Below are 25,325 nucleotides of genomic sequence, written 5' to 3'. Positions count from 1 at the left end.
GGTTTTTTGGTTGGTTGGTTTTATGTTTTTTCCTTGGAGGCCTAGCTGAAAGGTCACCTTCTCCAGGAAGCCCACCGGTATTCCCTCTGCCTCCTTCCACCCTGCAGAGCGCAGGCAGTCTCTCCTGTTCGTCCTTAGCTGTTTGCCTTCTTGTCTTGCAGGAGCTTCCATCTGGGCCCCCACTGCTATTTATGGAAAAGTCCCTTTCCCTATCAGACTGGCGGAGCCTCGGGGTAAGCCCTCCGGGCCTTTCTGTGCCTCCTACCTGCCTTATGGGCAGTGGAGATTCAGGACAGCTGGGAATGGACAAGCAAAATGGGCCCTCTGGACGTCTGATTAGACTTCAGCGACCTTCATGCATGCCCTAGCGTCCACCTCCTACGCTCTCCCGGGCTTCTGGTCACTTCTCTGTCCCTTCATAGGTTGATATAGTATCACAGCCAGATCCTCAGCCTGGCAGGCTCTCCCTCCCATTATTGCCGTCTGGAGACTTCTCGGCCCTTCTCTTTGCGTTCCTGGTTCCTGCACGTATGGGCTCCCGCCTGCCCCAGGGGTGCAGTGGCTCAGCACTGGGCTGGGGCAGGCGATGTAGAGTTCTGCTGACAGATGTGACTCCGAGCCAGCTGCGTGGTCCCTTTCTCACTTCCTGCCCTCACCTTTTACAGGGGGATGTGACAGCAGGTGTCCTCAACTCAGGTTGCTCCAATGACTCTGGCGCCCCTGGGGGCATGTTTAAATATGACGGCAAGGGCGGGGCCAGTAGTATTTTGGCTGATCACAGTAGGACAGGAAAAGGTGTATGTTTGGTCGCTGTCGTCATGGTCAGGCTGGCGACCCTCCACGTTCCCGGAAGTTGAACTCCTATTTAATATGCTGATGGGTGTGCTGGGGCTTGTTCAGCTCAGGAGAGAAGGAGGGAAGGCATCTGGGGTGGTTGCAGCTGTGGGAAGCTCCAACGACTTTTATTTTTAAAAACACACACTCCCCAGTTGTACAGGCAAGATCCAGACGCAGAAAAAGACAGGATGTACTGCTGAAAATGTCTTGGCCAAGAACACGGCGGCCAGCCCTCGGGGAATGCATTACAGGAGGACGGGGACTCGCAGTGCAGTGCATGGGGGGGGGGGGGATCGCTGCGCTTTACGCTCTTGTCCCCCCACCCCAGATGCGTTGCCTTCCTTCTGTCAGCCACGTAACTGTGGGACAGGCTGCGCTCATCTGTGACAGTGCGTAACTCTCGCCACCCTACCTCCCAACCCAAAGGAAACTCAGATTTTGAGTGTTACCTTGTGCAGAGACTTGGGCTCCTCCCCTGTCCTGGTGATCTGAGCTTGTTCCCTCCCAGGTCCCTGCTGTGTCCACCCCTGTCACTGCCTGTCTGCATGCTGTCATCTGTGCTTTGAAGGAGTAAGAAAAGCGTTTGATTCCTAGGGACCCCCGGGTGGTTGGTGAAGGAGAAGCTGAGTTGGCCAACACTGGACTTGACACCCGAACCACAGTAACTTAGTAGTGCCCCGCGCCCCTGCTCCAGAGCTGAGCTGCTCTGTAATTCACAGCGGCCGAGTTGCTCTCCACAGTGGGAAAGGATGGTTGTGTCCTCACACCCGCGATGAAGCTCCCAGCAGAAATACAGAGGGAGGGCCAAGAGGCCAGGGCTGTGACCTCCTCCTTGAGAGTCACCCCTCGTCAGTCTACCTGGGTGCTGGTGGCGAGGCGTGAATCCTGGGACAGGCCTGATTCTGCCCCGCGAACGCCACCGCACGCAGGACTGGAGCCCGTCCTCGAGATGCTTGGAGTCCTGGGTGCACAGGTGGGGGAAGCCTTGAGATGCTCAAGCCCAGAAGAACCAAAAAGACTCTATAGAGGAAAAGCACTGGTGCCCTGGGTCCCAGGGTTGGTGGTGGTCCCGGGACGGGAAGACCAGACAGAACCCGTGTCTCTGGACACAATCAGAGCAGCCTGAGTGTCCCATTCCCGATTTGGATGATCCTCCAGATTCCTGCCTGCATGAGCCGGGGCAAGGCTCCTCCTCGGTTACGCTTCTCGGCCTCTCTGAGCGCCTTTCTTCACGGACCCACGGGGTAGGCCCAGACGCCGGACGCTTCTCTTCTTCCTAAGGAGTTTCCTCCACAACACGTTGCTGTGTCCACAGTCCCTGGAGGTATCCAGTACTTTTCCATTCCCCCCTCTCTCGTCTCTTTTCCCCTTGAAGAACCTTTTTGGGAGTTGCCTTTAACACAAAAATGAGGAGCATTTGTATGGGACAGTATACAAGTAATCACAGCACTCAGCCAGATTCCCCCACGGAAGCGATCCCATACACAGGCACAAGGCAGGATTAAGGGACAATATACGTTAAAACAGAAAATGTGGCCAGTGGGGACCGCCAGGCTCAGTATTCGTATCTTCATTGTTCAGACCGCTGGTAGGTTACCGGAATAGCTATTGAAGCCCATTTCAAGGTAAACCATAACAGGAAGTAAGCAATTTCCTTTTATTCACTGAAAAATAAAGGGGTGTATTAGTTTGCTGATATACATGAAAGAACATTATAACTTGTAGTACCTCCGAGTTGACGTCAGCTCCCTAAATTTAGGAGACGCCAACTGAACGAGTCTGTGTCTGAGGGGGTGGCATGCAAAAAAAAAAAAAAAAAGTAAAAAAAAAAAAAGTTACTTCTGCCTGCTTTGTTAATCACAAAGAATAAATAATAACATTTGGCTCTCTAGTGAATTCAAGGCTATAATTCACCCTTGAAGCTTCCCTGTTGTTTTAGAAACCAATTCAGCTGGGTTCTGAGTCCCATCTTGTATCAGCAAAACACTGTGTTATAATCCCTCCAACGTAGCCTTTCATTGCTTCCCGTTTTAGCTCAAATTCATTCATCAGAATGGCCTAAATTCTTTCCTCCCCTTCCTAGATTTCTTTATGTGAACATAGCTCAGGCACGGATTACTCTCTAATTTTTTATTTATCAAATAACGGATGCTATTCATAGTTTGCCCTTGGAATCTGTGGGCCTCCATTCAGCTCCTTTTTGAGTCCTTCCCACACTACAGGCGGGCTGGAGGAGCCGGGGACACACAGGAGTGAAGGAGAGCAGGACCTGTGTCCTCAAGGCCCTCACTTTCCAGAGACTCAGCCAGAGGGGAGAGCCGGTGGCTACGAATGGAACTAATGTGCGTTTTTTGCGTTTCCCCGGCCGTGAGCGGCTGGGCCCCTGTGGTCCATTCCCAGCCCTGCCACTAAGGGTGAGCAAATCACCGAGGGGGTCTCATTCCGTGTTTTTTGAGGTTGACAGCAGAAAAGTTTTTGTGTGGACAGTGTGCGTGGCCCCAGGTAGCGTAAGGTCCCGTGTCACACTGAACACTAACACTCTTCAGTTATCATTGATGGGGCCTCTGGGAAACAGCGTATTTGCTCGTTTTGGCTCCTGTCCAAAAGGCAGGCATGCCCACCATGAGGCGGTTCCCCACGAGAGGGGATGCCAAGAAGTCTTGGAGTGTGGGTGTTGGAATCTGGCTTTCCCGAAGTTAGAGAACTGGGATTTTCTCACTTCGTCCATGCTGGGTGCGATCCGGTAGTCACAGATGACTTCTCTTGGAGATCGTGGGCCACAGAGAAGCCAAGGTTGAATCCCTGGTCTCAGTTCTCCAAGTGGTCTTCGATTCATGAGCCGGCAGGAGGACCACACTTGAAACCGTTCCTTCTGGGGCACCTGCCTAGTGTCTGCCTTCAGTCCAGGTCATCATCTCAGGGTCCTGGGATCATCAAGCCCCCCATTGGGAATCCCTGCTTCTCCCTCTCCCTCTGCTGCTCCCCCTTCTTGTGCTCCCCCTCCCTCTGTCAAATAAGTAAATCTTTTAAAAAAGAAATCAGTGAACTGTTTCTTCTGATCACTTGTGGTACAGCAGAGACAGTGGGGACAATAATGATGCATGGGGGGCAGGGGAGGGCCGGAGGTCACACACCACTTACACTGCATTTCGGTCTCAGCCAGTCGCTGTTCTGTGTGGGCATTTGAACCCCTGTCCCACAGCCTCTGCTTTTCCCACAATGGCTAATTCTCTTTCCGTCTCTGTTTCTGAAATTGTACTTCTCCCCCCCCCCCACCTTTTAACTGTCTAGAATTCTCTGTGAAGTTTCCGGCGCTCGTTCGCTTAGGAAAATGTGTCTTGGTTGGATACTTTTTCAGGGGTTTTATGTTTTAATGGCTTTGGGGGGTTAATGACTTGTAAGGTGCCCAAGCCAGTAAGTAATGGAGAGCATCTGTTGACTCCAGTAATAAATTTCCAACTTGTTTAGAATTCTGCTTATGTGTTAAATTTGAGTTTCTCCAGTGGGTCTTTTTTTGTATCTTGGATGACTTATATCTTTCTGGGGAATCATTTAGAGTGGTTTTTTTTTCCCCCCTTTTAAACAAGTGGACTTCATAAAGACTAGGGCAGATGGATCTCTGTCACGCTCCCTCAAACACCTGGACGCGACAGGGCAGTCCTGCTTGGTGTTTGTTACAGAAATGGCACCATGAAAGACTAACACTGTTTCATTCTGATCTTAACATCATGTTGAAGACATTCCTTTCTCTTTTCTTCCTTCGGACTCAGGATCCCTCTACTCATTGGCCAAGACCGGAGAGGTAGATGTCCACGCCCACAGACCCTGGCGCGATGCCCCACCCAGGGCCTTCGCCAGGGCCCGGACCCTCACCTGGACCCATTCTTGGACCCAGTCCAGGACCTGGACCGTCCCCGGGTTCTGTGCACAGTATGATGGGGCCGAGCCCTGGACCTCCCAGTGTCTCACACCCTATGCCGACCATGGGGTCCGCTGACTTCCCACAGGAAGGCATGCACCAGATGCATAAGGTAAGAGTTTATTTTCTTGTTCACTCTTGTCTTCTGAGTCATGGATGGCTAATATCCCTAATAACACCCCCTCTTTTTTTTCCCCTACTCTTGTTAATAAGAGAATCAAGCAAGATCTTTGTCTTATCTTGTATATTATTAAAAACATACGTTCTGAGGCTCTGTTATTGTTACAGATGTTGTAAAGGAAGATCAAATCTTGGCTTTTTGAACAATGCTAGATAGGATTTGTAGTTCTGACAATTAGATTCTGTGATTTGTGGGTTGTGGGCTGTGGGCCTGGTGAATAAGTATATTCGCGCATAAATCTTGATTTTTTCTCCAGCCGTATATGTAAAATCACATATCATCCACCAATGGATGTATTGAAATTTATTCTTCCCTAAGAATATTGATACTTATTTAAAAAAATAGATCCCACAGAGTGGAAAGTAAACGAGTCATTTTCTAAGGCTTCTTTTTTTGTTAAGGCTTTATCGAAATAAAGTAGTTTCCAGGGACTCCCTAAAATGCACTTTGCTGTCTCCTCCATCAAGTGGCTTTATTCTGATTTTGGAAGAGGGCTGGGATTCTGCAGAGCGCAGGTCCATTTGTCTGTTTCTGGACCGAGGTTATAATACTCTCCTATTTATGAGGCTTGGATTGTGGCTATAGGAGGGATCCCTTCAGTATAACTTGGTGTTAGGCCTTTCATAGGAGATGCAAAGAAGAGAGAACTGCCTCTTGAGAAGGCCAGATCCTGTGACCGTTTTCTCTGAAGGGGAGTAAGTGGCCAGTGAAACTCAGTGAGGCCACACTGCAGTGACCCGAGGGGCATGTGTGATGAGACAAGTAGAGGTTTTCCATCCCTTTCGGATGACGTCACAGATAGATAGGGCAGTCAGGCTGCCTCTTGGTATTAAGTACACAGACCATGGAAGATCCTGGTTTAAAACAGAAAGATTACATCAAAAAAGAGCAAGTCTTTCCTCTAGTCGTATAGGACTGGAGGTCAGTTTTAAAGTAGGGCATCAGAGCCCAGAAGGGAAGACCCTTTTTCTTACCCTTGTCTTGTCTTGTCTTTTCCTTTCCTTTCTTTTCCTTTTTCCTTTTCCTTTCCTTTGCTCTTCTTCTTCCATTTTTTTTTTTTTTTTAACAAATCTGGTTATTCGATGATTTTCAAATCAGGAAAGTAATATATACTCACTTTGAAAAGTAAAACCATACTGAGATAAAGAAACGGTTAATTCTGGCCTCACCCCAGGTAACAGCATTGTGCTTGCTTTTTATACCTCACGTTCCTCCCTGCTCAGTGAAAGGTCCTGGATAAATCCAGGTATATGCATCATACAGGCCTGACTTTTTGGTTTTGTTTTCCTTTCGACATAATACCACCATGTCATCACTGTTAATTACTCTGGAACCTCCTCTTCTCCTTTGACAACACACACGGGATACCCTGCATTGTAGCCCCACGTTCTTGCTCTGCTTTCGAGTTTGTTTTGTTTTGTTCTGTTTTTTTAACATATTTTTAGCTTGTCCAGTATGTGAAGAAATAAAGCTGCTTGTTTTCCAAATGATATTCTTGAGGGGACGTATTGAACATCTTGACATACTGAAGTCATTACATTGTCTTGTGTTCCTATTAAATTAATTTGGGAGCTATTATAGGCCTGATCTGTCACTCGTGGGCCTTAGTCCAAGTGGTTTGAATAATTTCAGGGCAGTTCGAGGCTGTCTCACCTCCCAAATGAAAGATAAAATGTGAAGGAAAGATTTATTATTTAGGCATTTGGAAGGTGAAAAGCTATGACTGAGTGTTGGGTCACGGATGGATTTTTGCACTGGGTCATTTCTATGGGTGATTATCTCTTCTGATCTCTTCTATTTTGTGACCTAGTGCCTTTCTCGTATCTTCTCATTATCCCCCACGATACTCTTTTTTTGTTTCACTTTTCTCTTGTTTTACGGAGTTTGCATTTTTTTCCCTCCTGTTTCTTCCTTCCTCCCAACCCCCCAGATGATTCCCTGTGTGGGGACGCGGTTAAGAGCCTTGAGTTCACACCTGCTGACCAGATGCCTCCCCTTTCTCGAGTCCTTTTCCAGGGCAGCTCTGTGCCTTGTCTTTCTCCTCCTTCTCCCTCTGAGATGCAGCTTTTCGCTTTTCAACATCGCTGGAAATAAACAAGTGGCCTAAATACATCTGCTTGTGTTGCTTTGATTTCCTCCCTATTATTACTATTTAACAGACTCAGAGACACTCTTTATACCAAATTCTTCCCATTTTTCTTCCGAACATCCTCTTTATGGTAAATTTCTCCTCTTTTCAAGTGCATGCTTTTGACTCTGCAGAAATTAACTTTCCTTTCTGTAAAACTGCAAACACTCATACTTTCTTGCTTGAAGTCATTTGGTTTCTATAAACTCCTGGAACTATTTCTTTCAGGCGGTTCTGAAAATTGCTCTTCCAGTTTGGGGAGGAATAGACTTTTCCTCCCCCTCTCCACCCCCCCCCCACATGCTCTGTTGCCCAATTCTGGATTGGATTAATGTCAGCTCGATGGCTCTTTATCATGTGCCTGTTAGGCACGAGGCCTCACGTCCTGTTTGGAGTCCCTGTGATCTTGACTTTTTCTTTTTTCTTCCCAAACTCTGCCTTTAAAACGTTTGCAAGTCATCTTCTGTCTATGGTGCCGGTTCGTCCGTCATACCTTCCTCCTCTGGCCGCAGCCCGCCCGGCCCCGGGTCTTCCTCTTTTCCCGACTGCCTGGAACTTTCTGGTTTTGACTTTGAAACTTTCCATGTAGTTCTTTCCTCACTGATGAAAACAAAAAAAATGACCAAAAAAAAAAAAGAAAAAAGCAAAAAGCATCATCGTAGACATTTCAAATAGCCTTTCTTTGGACTTTGGCCTGCCTTCAACCACAACAGGTTTCAGGGCTTACTTGAGAGGGTAGGGAAGAGTGGCTTGCATCTGTGAGCAGGACGTCACTTTTATTTGTAGGTGTTTGACATCACACACACACAAAAATCCACCTGTTTAGGGTGCCTGGGTGGCTCCGTGGGTTGGGCCGCTGCCTTTGGCTCAGGTCATGATCTCAAGGGTCCTGGGATCAAGTCCCGCCTCGGGCTCTCTACTCAGCGGGGAGCCTGCTTCCCCCCGCCCCCGCCTGCCTCTCTGCCTACTTGAGATCTCTCTCTCTCTCTGTCAAATAAATAAATAAAATCTTAAAAAAAAAATCCAACTGTTTAAAGCCTTAACTTCCGACTTATGAATAGTTTTGCTGACCCTCTTGGTGTAGTCTTATTTTTTTTTTCATCCTCACCTGCAAAGTATGGGTAATACATGAAAGTACAGGTAGTACAGGTATAAACGTATATGTCTGTCGTATGAGCAGTGGATGATTATGCCACGGTTTTGAACACTTTAAAAGTCTTAAATCTTAAAGGCCCAGATGGAAATCTTATACCTTCCGGAGGCATCTAACTGATGTCCTTTCAATGTTCCAGCCCATCGATGGTCTGCACGACAAGGGGATTGTAGAAGATATCCACTGTGGCTCCCTGAAGGGTTCCGGTATGCGGCCGCCTCACCCGGGAATGGGTCCTCCCCAGAGTCCGATGGATCAACACAGCCAAGGTTTGTGTCTGCTGCACACCTGCTGTTGGCTCCGCACTGTCTGTCTTCTGTCTTACCGGTTACTTTACTTGTGACTTCCAAAGAACGTGTCTAAGGAAGGCTGAACCCTGCAGGCTGCTTCTCCCCTCAGCCATGCCAACACGACTATGATTTTCGTATGGGCAGTGTCATTTCCAAGGTCCTTGTAAATTCTACTAGCCCCCACTGTGTCCAAGCAATCTGCAAAGTGACTTTGTGCACCCGATGCGGATTCTTTATTATGATCTTTGAAGGTAAATGAGGTCAGCCCCATTTTCTAGATGGGAAAGCTGAATCTCCGAGAATTTGCTATGTTTTCTTAAGTGAGTAAGCGACAGGGCCAGAAGGAGAAACCAGGTCTGCCTCCAGATGATAGCAGAGATGTGAAGGTAAGATGAGCCACCTGTGTCCCTTGAATTGCATGCTCAGACACTGTCAGGTGGCTTTTTCGGGCCATGGAATTACCTGTCATTGCTGGTGGGTGGCTGTGTTTGTCTCCTAGGACCGCTGTAACCAATTCCCACAAACGAGGCGGGGGGGCGGTGGGCAATGAAACAACAGAAATTGATTCTCTCCCAGTTCTGGAGGCTGGAAGCCTGAAATCAAGGTATCCGCGGACCCTGCTCTCTCTGAAGGCTTTCAGGAAAAACCTTTTGTTTTGCCTCTTCCTAGCTTCTGGTGGTTGAGAGCAACCCTTGACACCCCTTGGCTTGTAGATCTCTCATTCCAATCCGTCTTGGTCTCCATGGGAACTTTGGAGTGTCTATGCCTGCGGCCAGATTCCCCTCTTCTCGTAAGGACACCAGTCATTGGCTTAGGGTCCCCCCCTAATCCAGTATGGTCTCATCTTAACTTGATGACATCTGCAAGGATCCTGTATCCAAATCAGGTCACCTGCACAGGTCCTAGAGGTTAGGGCTTTGGCCTATCCCTGTAGAAGACATAATTCAACCCACAGTAATGGCCAATCCATATATGACATATTTCTCTTCTCCTCAGCGCCTTCCTTCCTCACTGTTGAAGGCACAGTGACTTTGAGTACAGTGTGACCTGTTTGCAGAATCACTGGATGGTCATTTCAACATGCAAGGGCATGCCTTAACCAAGGACCAGTTAACCCTAACATGTTGATCTTCGCATTCAAAGTTTGTGGTTTATGTGTTGTCATAGGTAGTCCTTTGTCGTTTAATATATGTGGGTTTTTTCTCTGTTCATGATCGACCATCCTTCCACCTGAGGGGAGATTTTTTGACTGAGGATTTTGAGAAAGGTATTCAGAATTAAATATGCGTGTGTGTGTGCGCGCGGGCAAATCATGGAGGCATAGGAGTATATCTTCATTCATAGTCAAGCAGGTTTTGGATATCCCAGCCTCTGATTGAAATTTTTTTTTAAGATTTTATTTATTTATTTGACAGGCAGAGATCACAAGTAGGCAGAGAGGCAGGCAGAGAGAGAGGAGGAAGCAGGCTTCCTGCTGAGCAGAGAGCCCAATGCGGGCCTCTATCCCAGGAACCTGGGATCATGACCTGAGCCAAAGGCAGAGGCTTTAACCCACTGAGCCACCCAGGTGCCCCTCTGATTGAAATTTTGATGGCAAACAGGTATGAGTATCGCAGATGACGCCTCAAATTTTGACCACGTCAGCCAGACAGCCTGATTCCTTTGGATTTTTTGCAGTATAGGAAGAAAATACTTGACCTGTTCAGGACTAAGAATGGGTTTAGACGACACTCGCAGGATTAGCAGTTAAATTCTAAGGAGCCAGGTGTGTTCCCAGAGCTAACGAAGATCTGTTTTGTACTCCCGGAGAGGTGTAGATGAATGATGTTCCACGATGGTCAAAGCCAACTGCCTGCTCTGTCTGCTCCTGGCTTTGCGGTGCCTCTAGGAGTAGGGCCTGAGGGAAACCTCCAACACAAAACACTTTAAATGCACGAATTTTCGGTGAGCACTTTCATGTATCTTAAAATTTCTCTCACTGCTTGGTTCCTTTTATCCTTCTTGGGATCTCCAACACTTGGTACATCATCTAGCACTTAACTGGATAGATACCTTGTTCATTTTGCTCAGTTAGGTAGAGAAGTGAGCTGATGCATTCACCAGTCAACCATTTTAAATAGATACTAATTTTTATATAATTTCGGCAAGTCGTAATTACCTGGAAATGTAGGGGTCTGCACTAAATGGAATCCGAATTAGCATGTAATATATTTCTGCCAACCAGTAAAGTGCATTGTAGGCTGGGGAATGAGTTATTTAAAAGCATATTTTTGCATAAAGTAGTATTGGTATAATAGAGTCTTATTCTATGTAATGATCTAAAAAGAAAATAGACCCTGTAATAGCATGTATCTTTAAAGACCCCATTGTAAAAAAAAAAAAAAAAAAAAACCTTTATAAACACACGTATGGAGAGGTATGGTATTGATCGGAAAGCTGCTAGCTTTAACTACCTAGCAACGTATTAGGTTATTTTGCGGTATCGGTTGAGAAACAAAACCATTTCCTTCAATAAATACTGAATCGTGTACGTTATGGTCCCAATGATAACATTGTTTATTTTTAGTCCATTGGAAAGGAAAAGCCTTCAAAGGCAAGTATATATTATTCAATGCGTGTGTGTCGGGGTGTGTGTGTGTGTGTGTGTGTGTGAGAGAGAGAGAGAGAGAGAGAGAGAGAGAAGAGAAAATTCACATAAAATTGGCACTTATAAGTTCAAGATTATTAAAAGGAGAGACATGATGGCTTCTCTTGAGGCAAGGTGAAACCAGGGAGATAATGGCCCTCACAGACTTAGAATGGAAAACTGCCACATTTTTTGGGACCACTTTTGAATGAGCAAATCGAACCAGAGTTCAAAAAGAGCAGATTCGGTATCAACGCTGGCATCCCACAGACAAATGTCTATTCTCTCTCAGGCAATTGCTTTGCCCCGTTTCCTTAACTAAAGATAATTACTAAAATACATTATGTTGTCTCATCATTTAGATTCTGGTTTTTCCTGAAGTTTTATGGAATGCTAGTCATGTAGGGGGAAAAAAATCTCTTCAGCTTAAACACTGTCACATTTTTAATGTCATACTGAGATAGAATGATTCTGTTAACATCCCCTGTATTTCTTAGGAAAAAAAAATTTTTTTCCCATCCCCAGTTTCTTGTCACATTTGAGGTAAAATTTTGTTGCATGGATTAATTCCAGAAAATAATTTTTATTCCACTCTCAGCATCTTCCTCAGTGAATGTGAGGTAAACCTAATCGTTGTGCCGGATACAACTGTCTCACTTTTCTAGACTCATTTTCCCATACATCGTAGTTTAACAGAGCAGTTTAGTCAACAGTTGAGTTTCGACTGCATTGTCTGATGTTTTGATCCATTATGTTGGCCGTCCTGTGACAGATCTTGGGGAAGCCACAGATGATGACCTTGGAAATAGGAGAGACCAGAAGGCAGGAGACATAGGACCCATTTCAATGCCTGATGGTATCCATTCAACTATGCAAATCCCAGTAGGAAGATTTTTGGTAGCAGGTTTCTCCCCCTATGGTAAACAGAGGGTTGGTCAAAAAGGTGTCAGGAAGGTGCTTTCAACCATGAACAAACATTATGCCCACAGGTACCAGCATTACAATTAAGGGGCGAACATAAGCCTCATGGAGGAGGAAGAATGTTAATGACAAAGTTATGTGCGTGTTGGGGATCCACTCAAACGTTTTCTGTCATAAGTGACAACATACCGGGCTTTAAATTTCTGCTGGTCATGCAGGCTGCTCTGGGGCATTTTCTTGGCCGCCTCAGATGGCTGACTAGAACCCCAGTGGCTGAGTGGTTTTGCACTCCATTGTGAGGTAGGGATTTGGGGAATGAGACTTAGTAGAACTTCTAGTTCTCCTCAGGGCGGTGTTGCTTTGAATGGATCTTCTCAGCTCACCAGCTTGTCAGACAGAACCTACCCTCATCTTAGAGCATCTGAATACCTTTGTTTCCCTTTCCAAACTGGGATTCGAGATAAAATTATGGCCTTTCTCTTCTCTAGTCTTTCCAGTGATGATGCTGAGTCCCCACTCAGCATCGGTCTGATGTTCTTGGGCCTCCGTGATCCCACGTGGATGCCCAGAGCTTTCTGCTCAAGCCCGACATAGGTTCCAACACACAGCAGATGTCTAATAAACACCTATGTGATGACCTTTATGATAATTGTGACTTGGAGTACATTTATTAAAGGGCAAAGACCTTGAATCTGATATTTTATATTGTGTCTTAGGACACCCATGACTTGATTAATTAGCACTCAGTTTGAATTCACGACAACCTTTAGGAATGCAAGGGGCTACTTTGTTCCCTCCTCACCTTGGCTCTCGCGCCAGCAATGCTCAGTCATAGGTTTTTCTAGGAATTCGTTGGCCAGGATCTATAGTTCATCTCCTGAAATGAGTTCCTTGAAATACTTCAGGCTTTTTTTTTTTTTTAACTTTTCTTCTCCAAGAAATGCATTCTTAAATTTCCCACGTAGCTCTCTTAAAGCCCAAACAGATTACTCTCGTGTTTATGTGATGTTGTAAATGGTTCCTAGAAGATTTCAGAGACGTTCAAGTCTCTAACTTGTTTGTATAAAACCAAATTAATATTAGAGCCTGGAAAGAATATATACACATTGGAGTCAGACAGACTTCGGTTTGTATCTTGAAGCTGCCAAGACCTAATTATGTGACACTCTGAGTCTCAGTTTCCTTATTTAAAAAAAAAAAATGGAGGTGACGGCACTTAGCTTTGGGGGCTGTTGTGAGGATTAAAGAAATAATGTGTACGCTGCTCATATCCCTTTAATTGTCCTTACCCTCCCTGTCTGTGCTCCCACCCATCTGAAGTCCACTGACCAGCCTGCCATCTTGCCTCCAGTGGAGCCTCCAATGGACTTGAGCACCTCTTACCCACACCTGGAAAAGTCCCTGGGGACTAATAATCCCTAGAGTAAAACCAGTGACCTAAGCAGTGATTGATGATCCTAAGAGTATAAATACCCCAGCTTCTTCCCCACCCCCATCTCATTCCCTAGGATAATTTAGACGTGAGTCATTGACCTCATACCCTAGAGGTTGTGCCTAAAATTAGCACCCACCAGAGCAGCTGCTGTCTCCTACTTACTTCACCTGTCTCTACCCACCCCCCCAAGCCAGTGTGTTTACATTTTCCAAGTAAATCCCCTACACTCAATCCTTCCATCAGGCTCTGTTTCAAGGGAGAAAACTAAGTGCCTTGTGTAGTCCCTGTGGCAGTGGAGGCCCTCAATAATTGTGCACAATAATAAACCAAGTAATAATTTGCTGTCCCATAAGACGCTCTTCATTCCCCGTTGCGAGATAGTACACACTCACCAGGTTCTGTTCTGGAGGTTGGAACTACTTTTAACATATAACACTGTCCCCTGCTGTCTTGGCTTTATGTGTGCAACAGCCACTAGTAGCGTACCTTCTAGGACACATGTAGCTATTGATCATTTTGCTTAAAATGTGGCTTGTCCTAATTGAGATGTGTTATCACTTAGCGCGAAAAAAAAATCTAAACTACGTCTTTAATAATTTTTTATTTTGAAATGATGATATTTGGGGTATGTTGATTTCAGCAAAGCGTTATTACCAAACTTGGCTCTGTGTCTTTCACTTTTTAATGTGATGACTGGAAAATCTTCACCGCATGTATTTGGTACAGAGCAATTTGATAATCACCCGTAGTTCTGTAATTATTAAGTGATGCATATTTAAATTTCTAGCAGGCAGCGCCATTGCAGAAAACCATCCAAATGACCACGAATGCCAGGCTTCCAGGGTCATTGGGGGCAGCCTGTGATCTCCTTTCCTGTTTTATTCTAGGTTACATGTCGCCACACCCGTCTCCGCTGGGAGCCCCAGAGCACGTCTCCAGCCCGATGTCGGGAGGTGGCCCGACCCCTCCCCAGATGCCGCCGAACCAGCCCGGGCCCCTCATCTCGGGCGATCCACAGGCGATGAGCCAGCCCAACAGAGGTCCCTCGCCTTTCAGCCCCGTCCAGCTGCATCAGCTGCGAGCGCAGATCTTAGCTTACAAAATGCTGGCCCGGGGCCAGCCCCTCCCCGAAACACTGCAGCTTGCAGTCCAGGGGAAGAGGACGTTGCCCGGCATGCAGCAGCCGCAGCCCCCGCAACCCCAGCCGCCGGCCCAGCAGCCGCAGCAGCAGGCCCTTGTTAACTACAACAGACCCTCTGGTAGGTTAATGTGCAACCAAATGAGTAACGCGACGGTCCAGCTCGGCTAAGGAGGACTGCTGAGGGCGCAGAGGCGCTGGGCTGCTCTCGGCCCTGTTCTGGCTTAGCCTTTTGTTGTACCCTTGTGTGGCTTCCGTAGCTGGATTCCTGGGCTCCTGCCCCGCAGGGCTCCTGGGAAGGAAGCCGTGTCCCCGGCGATTCTGCATTCTCTTTCAAGAGGTTCAAGGTTGGTCTGGTCGGGAGCCCGGCCACCCGGCCCAGGTTAAGATCCAGGCCCCTAGAGCGTTCCCAGGGCCAGAAGGTGCCCCTAGACTCAGCTCTCCTCGAGCCACGCTGTGGGTGTTGATTTATTCCTCTCCGCCCCTTGGTGTGGTGAAGAGCATTTAGGGAGACCTCCGCAGAGCAAACCTGCGGTAAAGTCATCATCAAGTAGGAAATCAGAAACAGAGGGAAATAGCAAGAAGTCAGGGTCAGGGAGGTCAGGGGCGTGGAGGGCCCCCCCCAGAGCTCACGGTTGCTGCCCTGGAGCTCGAGAGAGGACTGCGGCTTCCTGGCAGCCAGGAGAGGAGACCCAGGGTCTGCTATCAAAGCCTCACCATGCGGGAGCAGGCGGCTTACCCGTTGCTCAGAGGAACGCAGAGCCTTTTCTAGCCTGAGACTATAAGGTAGATTTTCCAGGTGGGATTTTTTTTTTTTTTAATTATTGGTATTGTTATTGTTGTTGTAAGAGACACTGCATGATAGAGGCATCGATAAGATTTGTTGCTAATAAACAGAGTGACAGAATCCATGCGGCCTCTTTCTTCTATAGTCCCTGGCATCAGACCCCAGGCTGTGATAGGACGTAACGGGTGGAGACGAGCCAGTCCTTTGCGTGGCCTTCTGACGGTCTGGCTGGACCCCGCCACTAGAATTCAGAGGTGCGGGGGGCTGTGCGACGAGCTTCCACGAACTTTGTTTTCTCTGGCAAGGTTTCTGTTAACCACCAGATAAACGAAGAGTTGATGGTTCTGTCCTAAGTAGAGTTTGGAATCCCGGGGTCTTCCTCAACGTTGACACCCTGTTCTGTGAATGCTTCCCTCTCCCTGGGGCAAGCCAGGACGTGCCGATCACTGCCAACGATTCGTCTGGGACATTGGTACTTTGTCTAAGCTTGGGGACTTAGGCAGTGGAGAGGAGTTCAGATTAGTAGTAGTATTATCTTTCGGTTATCGTCTACCTTCTGGGTTTGCAAATGTTTCTTTTCTGGTGGGGGAGGCTCCAAGAGTTGGCCTACCGGAAGGATTAACTCACCTTGTTAATTGCAGATGTAGCCTTAGGAATGGGTTTTTAAGGAGTTTTCAGGAGCAGGAGAGGATCGCGTCTGCTCCAGACTTCTGTGTAGGGACCGTGGTGCTCTGGCAGGTGGAGGACCCTGTGGGACTGAGGAAAGCCAGGCCGAAAATGGGAGTGTGGACACCTGTTGTGTTTAAAGGGTTCAGAACAGCCTAACTCCAGCTCTTGGGAAGGCAGCCAGAGGGAAAGAAAAAGTACACGCATGTCTCTGGGTGTGTAGCCTGTGCTTCCTAAGCCCCCATGGGCCTGCCTTGTGCGTTGTGCTCAGCTCGAATGTTCTGCGTGTGGGACCCAGGTAGAACATGGAGAGTCGGGACGCCCATGCTAGCGGTCTGCCCCAGAGCCTGTGCCCTTACCCCTGCCCTGACTCCTTCATCACAGAGGTGCTCATGCATGGCCGGGAAAGAACGTGTCCTAAACCGGGAGCCAAAGACAGCAGCTGTTTTCCTCATGGGTGTCCCAAAAGGAAAAGGATCTCCGCTCCTTACCTAGAGGCTGTCTACTGGTTCTCCAGACACAAGGGCAGCGAAATTAGGACTCTTGACATGCCACATTGCAGTAGTTTCCTCTAGAACCACCAGAGAGTTGGTAGTTGGAGGAGGGAGAAGCAAAGCCAGTACCTCCCAGGCGCTAGTGGTGTGGGACCATGTCCTATAGGCGTCCTTCACTGTGCATTGAAGCGTGGCCTGGGGTGTCATCACAGACCTCCACGAGCATTGTTACTTTTTTATTTTTTTTTTAAGATTTTATTCGAGAGAGAGAGAGAGAGAGCACAAGCAGGGTGAAGGGCAGAGGGAGAAACAGACCCCCTGCTGAGCAAGGAGCCCGATATGAGACTCGATCCCAGGACCCTGAGATCATCACCTGAGCCCAAGGCAGATGCTTAACCGACTGAGCCACCCAGGCGTCCCAGACATGAGTGTTTTTTAAAATGACCCGTGCACAGCAGGAAAAGAGGCCAGAGTACCCTTTAAGAAGGCAGGAAGCTGAAGGGTTCATTTCAGAAACCTTTTCACCCAAAGTTCGAATAAGGAGACCGATTAAAGTAGTAAAACTTAGGGGATCAAGTTTCCGTTGTCTGGAGGCTGTACCTAACGGCTACTTCAGTCCCAGTAAGCACAATCCCGAGTGTGTTTTCTGGATCAGACATTACCCATCTCTGATGCTTCGTCTTTGCTCACTAGGCCTTTGTCGTCAGGAGGAATCCGTTGTGTTACTCAGTGCTCTGTCTCTTGTATTTCTGGCGGTCAGGCTTCATTAGGAAGGAAGGTACTTGGGCAGATAGTGTTTTATGCCAGAGTGGGCAAGGAGGCTGTGGACAAAGCTGGAAGGAGCTCGCTCCTGCCAACAGAGCAGACCCATTCCTGCCACTAGGAAGGCAGCTACACCGCAAAGTGTTGTACAACTTGTCCCCAAATCTCAGCTTTTAGAGTCAGATGACATCATTACTTGACAGACTTTTGGCGGGGGGTTGGCATTTAGGGCAAGTCAAAATAAGGCAAAGCATATTTTATTTTTAGAGTTAATATTTTTTAATTTGTTATTACTTATCTCCATCCCTCCTTAATTTTAAAAAAAAGTATCATTGTGTATTAATACCTCTACTAATATATCAGGGGAAAAAATAAGTTTAAGGATGTCCATTTATCTGGCAGTATATTCCATGTTTCTTTTGTCCAGCTTTGTAGTGTTACTTGTGTTTGGGAGAATCTCTTTGGCTGGAGTGGTCTGCCTCAAACCTGCTCACCCTAAGTGACCCATATCCTCAGAGGCCATGACTGGAGAATTATGGGTTGACTGCAGGAGTTGCACACTGAACAAATAATTCTTCTTAAATTTAAACAATTCTAAATCCTTACCTGCTGTGGGCTCCGTGCACATCTAAGCCATCATCTTTTATTTTACACTTTGATTCATTTTTTTCTTCTATGGAGACTAAAGCAAAATTAAAAATAAGAACTGTATAACTTTGGGTTTTTCAGGGTTTTTTTTTTTTTTGGTTTTTTGGTTTTTTGTTGTTGTTTGTTTTTGGGGGGGTTGGTTTGGGGTGGGGAAGATCTCATGGTAGAAAGTAAACGTTTCATTGCTAATTTTTCTCAGTGCTTGTCTCTCCTGCTCCCTGCCCCTCCCACCCCCACTCTTTTTGGGTACCTAAAATATCTAGGTACGTTCAATTTAAATACACTTCATTACATTTATTTTTTTCAACCCATGGAAACCACTTAAATCCTTATTTAAGGCACAGAATATTGAATGAGGATCCTAGTGTGCTAGGAAGACAGTGTGAGCCCTGAATGCACAGAAATTCTGTACATGTCAGACTCCAGTGTTTTAATAAGTTTGTTTTCCTGTTTCTTAAAATCAGGCAGAGGGATGCATCTGAGAAAGATGCCCCCTGCCCACCTTAGCTGCATGGGGTCACTCTCAGGGGTGTCTGGACATACCTCTGCCTTGATTTCCAAGGTGAGGACTGAGGGGAAAACAGCCACATTTGGAAGCTCTGACAATTGAGCCTAAATTGTTTATGTTGGGAGGGGGGTGGATAGGAGATAAGCTAAGGAATGTAATTTGTCTTACGTGTGAAGATCCCTGGAAGTGGTCTGATCATTTAGCAGACCGTGGGTGTCGGTAGCAGGGATGGCTTCTGTCGATAGAGAGCCAACCCAGCCAGGCACCTCGGCTCTAAGCGGCCTGAGGGACAAGCAAGAAACCCAAGGAACAGGCAGTTACATTCTGGGCATGTCCATCTGCGGCAAGCTGCCCTCGCTTCCCTGGGCTCTGTAAGTAGGAGTTTTTATGTAATCTGTTGGGAGGGAGGAAAAAATAGCCCCACGCAGTATATGAACTCGCGGTGTTTAGTCGGGAAAGGAATTTGCTTGTAAGTGGCTCTTGATAGGAGCTCAGCAGGAAGCAGGTGGCAAGCCGACTTATCTGAGTGTTTGTGCCAAGTCGTCTTGAGCCACAGAAACATCCTGAAGTTTGCTGTAGGAGAGTGTACTCCCAACGCTGCCAGCCAGCACGGTACCAAGCTTCCCTAAAAGCCTTGCCTTTGCCATGGGGTTTCTCTATAAAGCTAAGTAACTGAATTAGACTTAACCTTCGTGGCCTTGCTAGTATTAAAAATGACCAGAGTGGAGGCTTGGAGCACGTGGCTACTCGATCTCACTGAGTCCTCACTCCCATCCTAGGGGGTGAGGTTACTACCCCATTCTGTGGATGGGGAGACTGAGCCTCACGGGGTTAAGGGACTAGCTCAGGCTCGTTCACAGCAAGTTGTGGGACTTTTTGAATTGGGATATTTGAATATGGAAGTTCATGTTTGGGTCTCTGTCTCTCTGCTTCTCCATTTGAAGGGTCGGTCAGCTGGCTAAGAATGTCTTTGTCTTTAATGGATTCAGAAAGTCGAATTATTGTGTGTATTAGATCTTGTCTTGAGTCATATGCTAAAAATGACTAGGACTGGAACTAGGGGTATCAGACATGGTTCAGATACCTTCCTTTGATGAAATGTGGCTTTAAAAATACAGACTTGAATATACCTCAAGGAATCATCAGAGGCTTCTGCGTAGGTAATTATAGGCAAGAAAGCTAACGAAGAAAGTTCTGGAACCAGGTGGAATGTGTAATACCAGTCCCCTGTTCTGGCTTTTGTTGATGAATTATTTAAACTTTGAAAGGAGGAAAATACTCGTAGAACTGAACACACAGTAATTATTATGATAATATCGTATCAGCAAGACCCGCATTTTCTTTATTAAAGATGGTGGTGTTTTTAGGGGGCTCAGTGAGTGGGTTTTAGTATGCTTATACCAAGTCTTGATATATATTTAATTCTACCAGTTTCTTGAGTTTATTAAGGAGATTTATAGAATCACAGAGAATCAACCTGTTAGAAATCTGACTCCTCTCTTTTTGGCTGGATCACACCTAAAGTAAACCAGATGAAAAATCTACCCTGTTTTAAAGACCTCTAGGGAAAACATATTCTAGAACATCCCTCCATAACTCATTCCAATGCTTAACAACCCTGAGATTTAATGTGTAGAAATCGGTTTCTTATATACGGATGAAAGAAACTTCTAAATATAAAATATTATGAAACGCGATGCATTATGTAAAAGACTTCCCATTCAGAAAAAAAAAAATCAGAAAGTATTTAGCTGAAAAGAATCTCTTTATTACGACAGTACATCTACGATGCCTAAAATAGAAAATTTTTAAAAATGTATTTTTTTTCCCATAAGAGTTTTTCATCCCCCACTGGACCCAGGGCTACCTCAGGATTATGTAGCTGCACGTGTTTTGGAAAGTTTACCTAATTTCACAAGGAAGGTGAAAAACACATTAGTACCATGCACACACACACACACACACACACACATACACACACACACACACGTGTACAGTTTCCTAAGCAGTTTGTTCTAATTCCTCACATTCCTCCTGTCAAAATGTTTGCTTATACTCTCCTTGCATTGTCATTTAAGCCCATTTCTGAATGGTGTTTGCTGGAAATTGAATAAATGTGTCTAATTTTTCATAATGTACGTCTTTGTATGGTTAATTATTAAGGCGCTCTGAAGTATACAGACTATTATTTTATTACCGTTTAATAGTTTTAACTTTTCTTAGAGAAGATATAGAAAATGCTTGGGAGAATGCCTCTCAGAGGTTTTAACAGCTTAGTGAGATTTTTTTTTCATTTCCTAATTCATCTGGTAGCATCACTAATCTTATTTATAATTTTGAAGTAAAAATTTAACTATGAAGAGAGACAGAACACTTCTTATTTTCAGTCCATACCTAGCAATCAATTTGAACTCCTGAAGTTTAATGTGGAAAATTGCATTACATTAACTTATTAAGTACATTTTGATAAGCTTGATTGCATATCCCTTTATTCTGTTAGCATGAGAAAAAAAATGCTCTCCTGAATCTTAATATTTGCTAGTTTTTATAGGTGGAATGAGTGGATTTGCCCCCCCACCCACCCACACACACACTGAATGTTTTCAGAAACATTTTCTTATATGTGGTTTAAAAACACACACACACACACACACACACACACACACACACACACACACACACACACACACACACACACAAACCTTCAGTTCCTGAGATGCACTGATTAAGCCTGAAATGTGCCTTTTAGGTCATTAAGGGAAAACGTGTGCCCCTTTTGGTTCGCAGGGGAGGGCTGGCCGAGCTGCTGGCTGTATTTGGAAACCCCAGCTTAGGCTAAGGGTCTGTCTCAAGACCCACAAGGTGCAGTTTGCAGGATGTGATTTTAGGACCGCACCCAGATTGCGTGTGACTGCTGCGTGACTCCCTTACTTCCTGAGCTCTTGAATGCACCTGCAATCCTTAAAAAAACCAAAACAAAAAACCCAACAGTCTACTCTAGAGCTACATTAAACGCTGACCATCCGTTTCTTTAATGTATGTACGAATTGCGTCGTCTTTGGACCATTTCCCCGGCGTATATCACTGAATGCCACCGCGCTCTGAGAATAGATGCCAGGCTCTTCTCATTGACTTCCCCCCCCCACCTCCCCCCTTCCCCATCTCCTTTCCTCCCCTCCTCCTCCCTTGTCTGGAGACGTTCAGTGGTCCCCCGAGGCGGGGGGCCGGCGGGCAGGCCAGGGGTGGCCGCAGGGCGCCGGCCCGCCCGAGCTGCCCATGTCGCTCTTGTCCCGCAGGCCCGGGGCCGGAGCTGAGCGGCCCGAGCACCCCGCAGAAGCTGCCGGTGCCCGCGCCCAGCGGCCGGCCCTCGCCCGCGCCCCCCGCCGCCGCGCAGACGCCCGCGGCCGCCGTGCCGGGGCCCTCCGTGCCGCAGCCGGCCCCGGGGCAGCCCTCGCCCGTCCTGCAGCTGCAGCAGAAGCAGAGCCGCATCAGCCCCATCCAGAAACCGCAAGGCCTGGACCCGGTGGAGATCCTGCAGGAGCGCGAGTACAGGTACCCGCACCCCGGCCCCAGGCGGCGGCTGGCCACAGTGTCCTCCTGAACACCACGAAGCCCGGGGGGGAGGTGGGGGGTCGCCCTGCCCTGTGGGACAAGGCCCAGGCTGGACCCCAAGTTTGTTTGCCACTGGGGTGATGGGAGTGGACAGGACTGTGATTTTCCGCCACAGAGTTAGAAAATGGTCATCACCCCCTGTGACATGCCAGGCACCGTGCTGGACGCCAGGGAGGTGAAGCCCGAAGCCCAGCCCCAAGAGCTTGTGGATCCAAGAAGGGCGTCTTCTCACTCTTAGCCCAAGCGGGGCCTTGTTGTGGCTTGTCATTTTACCCTGCAAATGACTCTGAGCTGGCCGCGCCTTACGTGTGCCCTGCCAGCCGGACCTCCAGGGTCATGACGCATCTCATGCTACTAGAGCTACTGAGTGGGGTCTTCATTGTAATGCGTGCATTTGTGGCTCTCCTGCTCGCTCCAGCCTTAGGGGTAAGCTGCCTTCGCACAGAGTCTGTATTTAATCTCTTATTCCAGAAACTTGATTCTTACCTGACCTGACACATTCGTCCTCATCCATGGTTGGCAAACCTTTTCTGTAAAAGGCCTGATGGTAAACATTTTACCCTTTGCAGGCCCATAGCTAAGGTCCCTCAGCTCTGCCCTTACTGAGAGAGCGTCCACAGACAATGGAACTGGCCGTGTTCCAATAAAACTTTATTTATAAAAACGGACTGTGGACAAACTGGAGCTAGCAGGCCCTTCATATAAATAAGTGGTTAATGTTAACCAAAAAGAGAGTCCGTGAGTAAGGAGTGAAGATAAAACAAGGTTAAGATCACTGTCTCTGGAGTTGGCCAGTCATGCGGGCTCTGTCACTTACCAGCTGTGTTACCTTGGTCAAGTTAATCTCTCTCTCTCTCTCTCTCCTTTTTTTTTCTTTTTAAGATTTTATTTATTTATTTACTTGAGAGAGAGAGAGGGAGAGAGCGTATGTGAGTGGGGTGGAGGCTTAGAGGGAGAGGGAGAGAGAATCCCAAGCAGACTCCCCACTGAGTGTGGAGCCTGACATGGGGCTCAGTCCCATCACCCTGAGATCATGACCTGAGCTGAAATCAAGAGTCAGACCCTTAACCAACTGAGCCACCCGGGCACCCCAAGTGACATTTCTTCTCTGTGACTCAGTTTCCTTCTGTGTTAAAAGAGAGTGTTGCAGTACCTCTTATGGGGGGGAGACTAAACGATACAAAGATTTTGAGGACATACCAGCTATTATAGTTTCCTGATTATTATTTCAGTCAAAAGAAAACTGAAGTTTAGAAGTCCTAGGGAATGTTAGTGAATAACATCCAGGCTCCCTTGAAAGACATTATCTGCGTCTTTATTGAAAAACGCATGACTTGTTATTAGATTAAAATACTAACTTGCCAGCTTTGAGTGTGACTCTGAGGAAGAAATCACAGTGACTTGCCATTAAATGCACTTAGCTTTTTGGATGAAGAGTAGAGCTCTGCTCTCATTCCTAGTACTAATCCTCAAGGAAGAGCTTTCATGTTGCTGTTTCCCGAGTTTCAGGTACCCCTGGAGAGTTAGATACCCATCAGTCTGTTGGGATTGCAATGTTGCTACGCAGATCACTGTGTGGTACGAAGTCAAATGTTAGCCCTGTATTCTCATTTGGGGTAGGAGAACTTTTTTTAATACGTGGTCCTGTATGCTGTTACTAAGTTAAAAAAGTCAAAAGTATTTCTTTTAAAAGATTTGTTTATTTAAGACAGCGCATACACTGGCAAGCTGAGAAGGGGTCGAGGGAGGGGGGTAGCAGAGCCCCGTGGGATGCGGTACTCGAACACATGACCCTGAGCTCGTGACCTGAGCCAAAATCAAGAGTCGGCTGCCTAACCGACTGAGCCTCCCATGTAGCCCCATAGGTATTTTTCAAAAAGACAGTAAATGGAATCAAGGAGGTATTGTTTAGTTACTCTAAAATCCTGACTTCCTAAGAGCTAGCATTTTTTTTCCCTTCCTTGAACATGCGAAGCTACCAGGACTGTTGTCTGTCATGCAAACGACATTCAGAACAGACACTCTCTATACCTAGAAACACATCTGGACTTTTTTTTTCCTTACTCAGCCTGTGTCATGGGTGTGTATGTGTTTTACTGAGTCCTCAGTTTTCTTTATTGTTTTTACCAGAACTTTAATTTGCAGGCCTTTCTAGTCATGAGCCCATTTTAGCCCCTTTTTTAGAAGCGATCTTAATGGAAGACGTCCCAAAGTATACAGGACTTTGGGTGGTTCGGTGTAGCCTGTTCCAGGGTGGAAACGTTTTCGTCCTCTGGTCCCATGCCAATAAGAAAAAAAAAAAAAATACAGGTGTCAGTATCTTTTAAATGATAAGCCCTGCACAATATGGGGTAATGACTATTGTCATATTATTATCATTGCTTGATAAACGTCTCCTCTTCTGTAAAGCCACATGGCTTCCGAAACCATCGCTCTGGCAACCCTGGGTCTGCAAACCTGGTGGGGTCTTTGGACTTGAACTTTCCTGAGGCCATCTTGAGAAGAGGTACAGGTTTGCATGGGCAGCCTTGCAGTGTATCTTTTATCTTCCTCGGTCAAAGGGGCGAGAGCTGACTTCTCTGTATGGAGATGAATTGTTCAGTGGCAGAAATTAATTACATTTCTCCTTTAGAAAGGGTTTGATCAAGTGCTGTGGGCTCTTGTGAGAGACATTGGAGGAACTCTTGCCCCTTGTTGAGAGAGCGGCTCACTCATCTTTAGCACCAGTAATGGGGGGGGGTCCGATGTTTTTTTTATCTTCTGATTGAGTATTTGAGCAAGGTCTAAGGGGAAAAAAACCCTCTTCTTTAATTTTATGAACTTGGTTGGAGCAAAAATCATCTGTCAGAAACTCTAACAGATGTTCATGTCTTTGACCGTTGTAATATCACTTACCTCATCTACGAAAATTGAAGGGAACTTGTCAGAATCTCAGATTTCTTTCTAACTTTTAAGTCATTTGGCTGTTTCTCTTGTTCATCATAAAATCAGAATCTTGACAAATTGACCTTCTTCACGCGGCAAGAGCGTAAATAAGTTTCTGCCTGTGCACACTTTGCCTCAGATCCGTACAAGCTCTGCCATTAAAACATTTTGTTCCCATTTAAATTGGATCCTTTTCTTCTTGACCATCTTTCTCTTAATGATGGAATGGACTGCCTTTTCCTGTAGTAAGTGTCAGAGAGATATTTCCAGTTTTTTTTTTTTTTTCCCGGCCTTT

At 46.5% G+C, this 25,325-nt stretch overlaps 1 protein-coding gene across 4 annotated transcripts in view; it reads left to right on the top strand.

Moving 5' to 3' along the window:
* Positions 1-25,325, top strand: part of LOC111153501 (SWI/SNF related, matrix associated, actin dependent regulator of chromatin, subfamily a, member 2) — a 178,109-nt gene that overhangs the window by 7,519 nt on the left and 145,265 nt on the right. For 3 of the 4 annotated variants that reach the window (XM_022512561.1, XM_022512558.1, XM_022512559.1), the window contains exons 2-5: positions 4,608-4,868; positions 8,358-8,487; positions 14,378-14,749; positions 21,790-22,045. In XM_022512561.1, the coding sequence (XP_022368269.1) occupies positions 4,644-4,868; positions 8,358-8,487; positions 14,378-14,749; positions 21,790-22,045 (983 nt within the window). In that variant the 5' untranslated portion in view covers positions 4,608-4,643. Of the gene's footprint in view, positions 1-1,623; positions 2,162-4,607; positions 4,869-8,357; positions 8,488-14,377; positions 14,750-21,789; positions 22,046-25,325 lie in introns of those variants that run through there. The other variant, XM_022512560.1, reaches the window with a different exon arrangement.

This window comes from Enhydra lutris, unplaced genomic scaffold (genome assembly GCF_002288905.1).
Source record: "Enhydra lutris kenyoni isolate GAN:26980312 unplaced genomic scaffold, ASM228890v2 scaffoldscaffold33, whole genome shotgun sequence".
NCBI lineage: Eukaryota > Metazoa > Chordata > Mammalia > Carnivora > Mustelidae > Enhydra > Enhydra lutris.
This window is presented reverse-complemented; position numbering and strand designations above follow the sequence as displayed.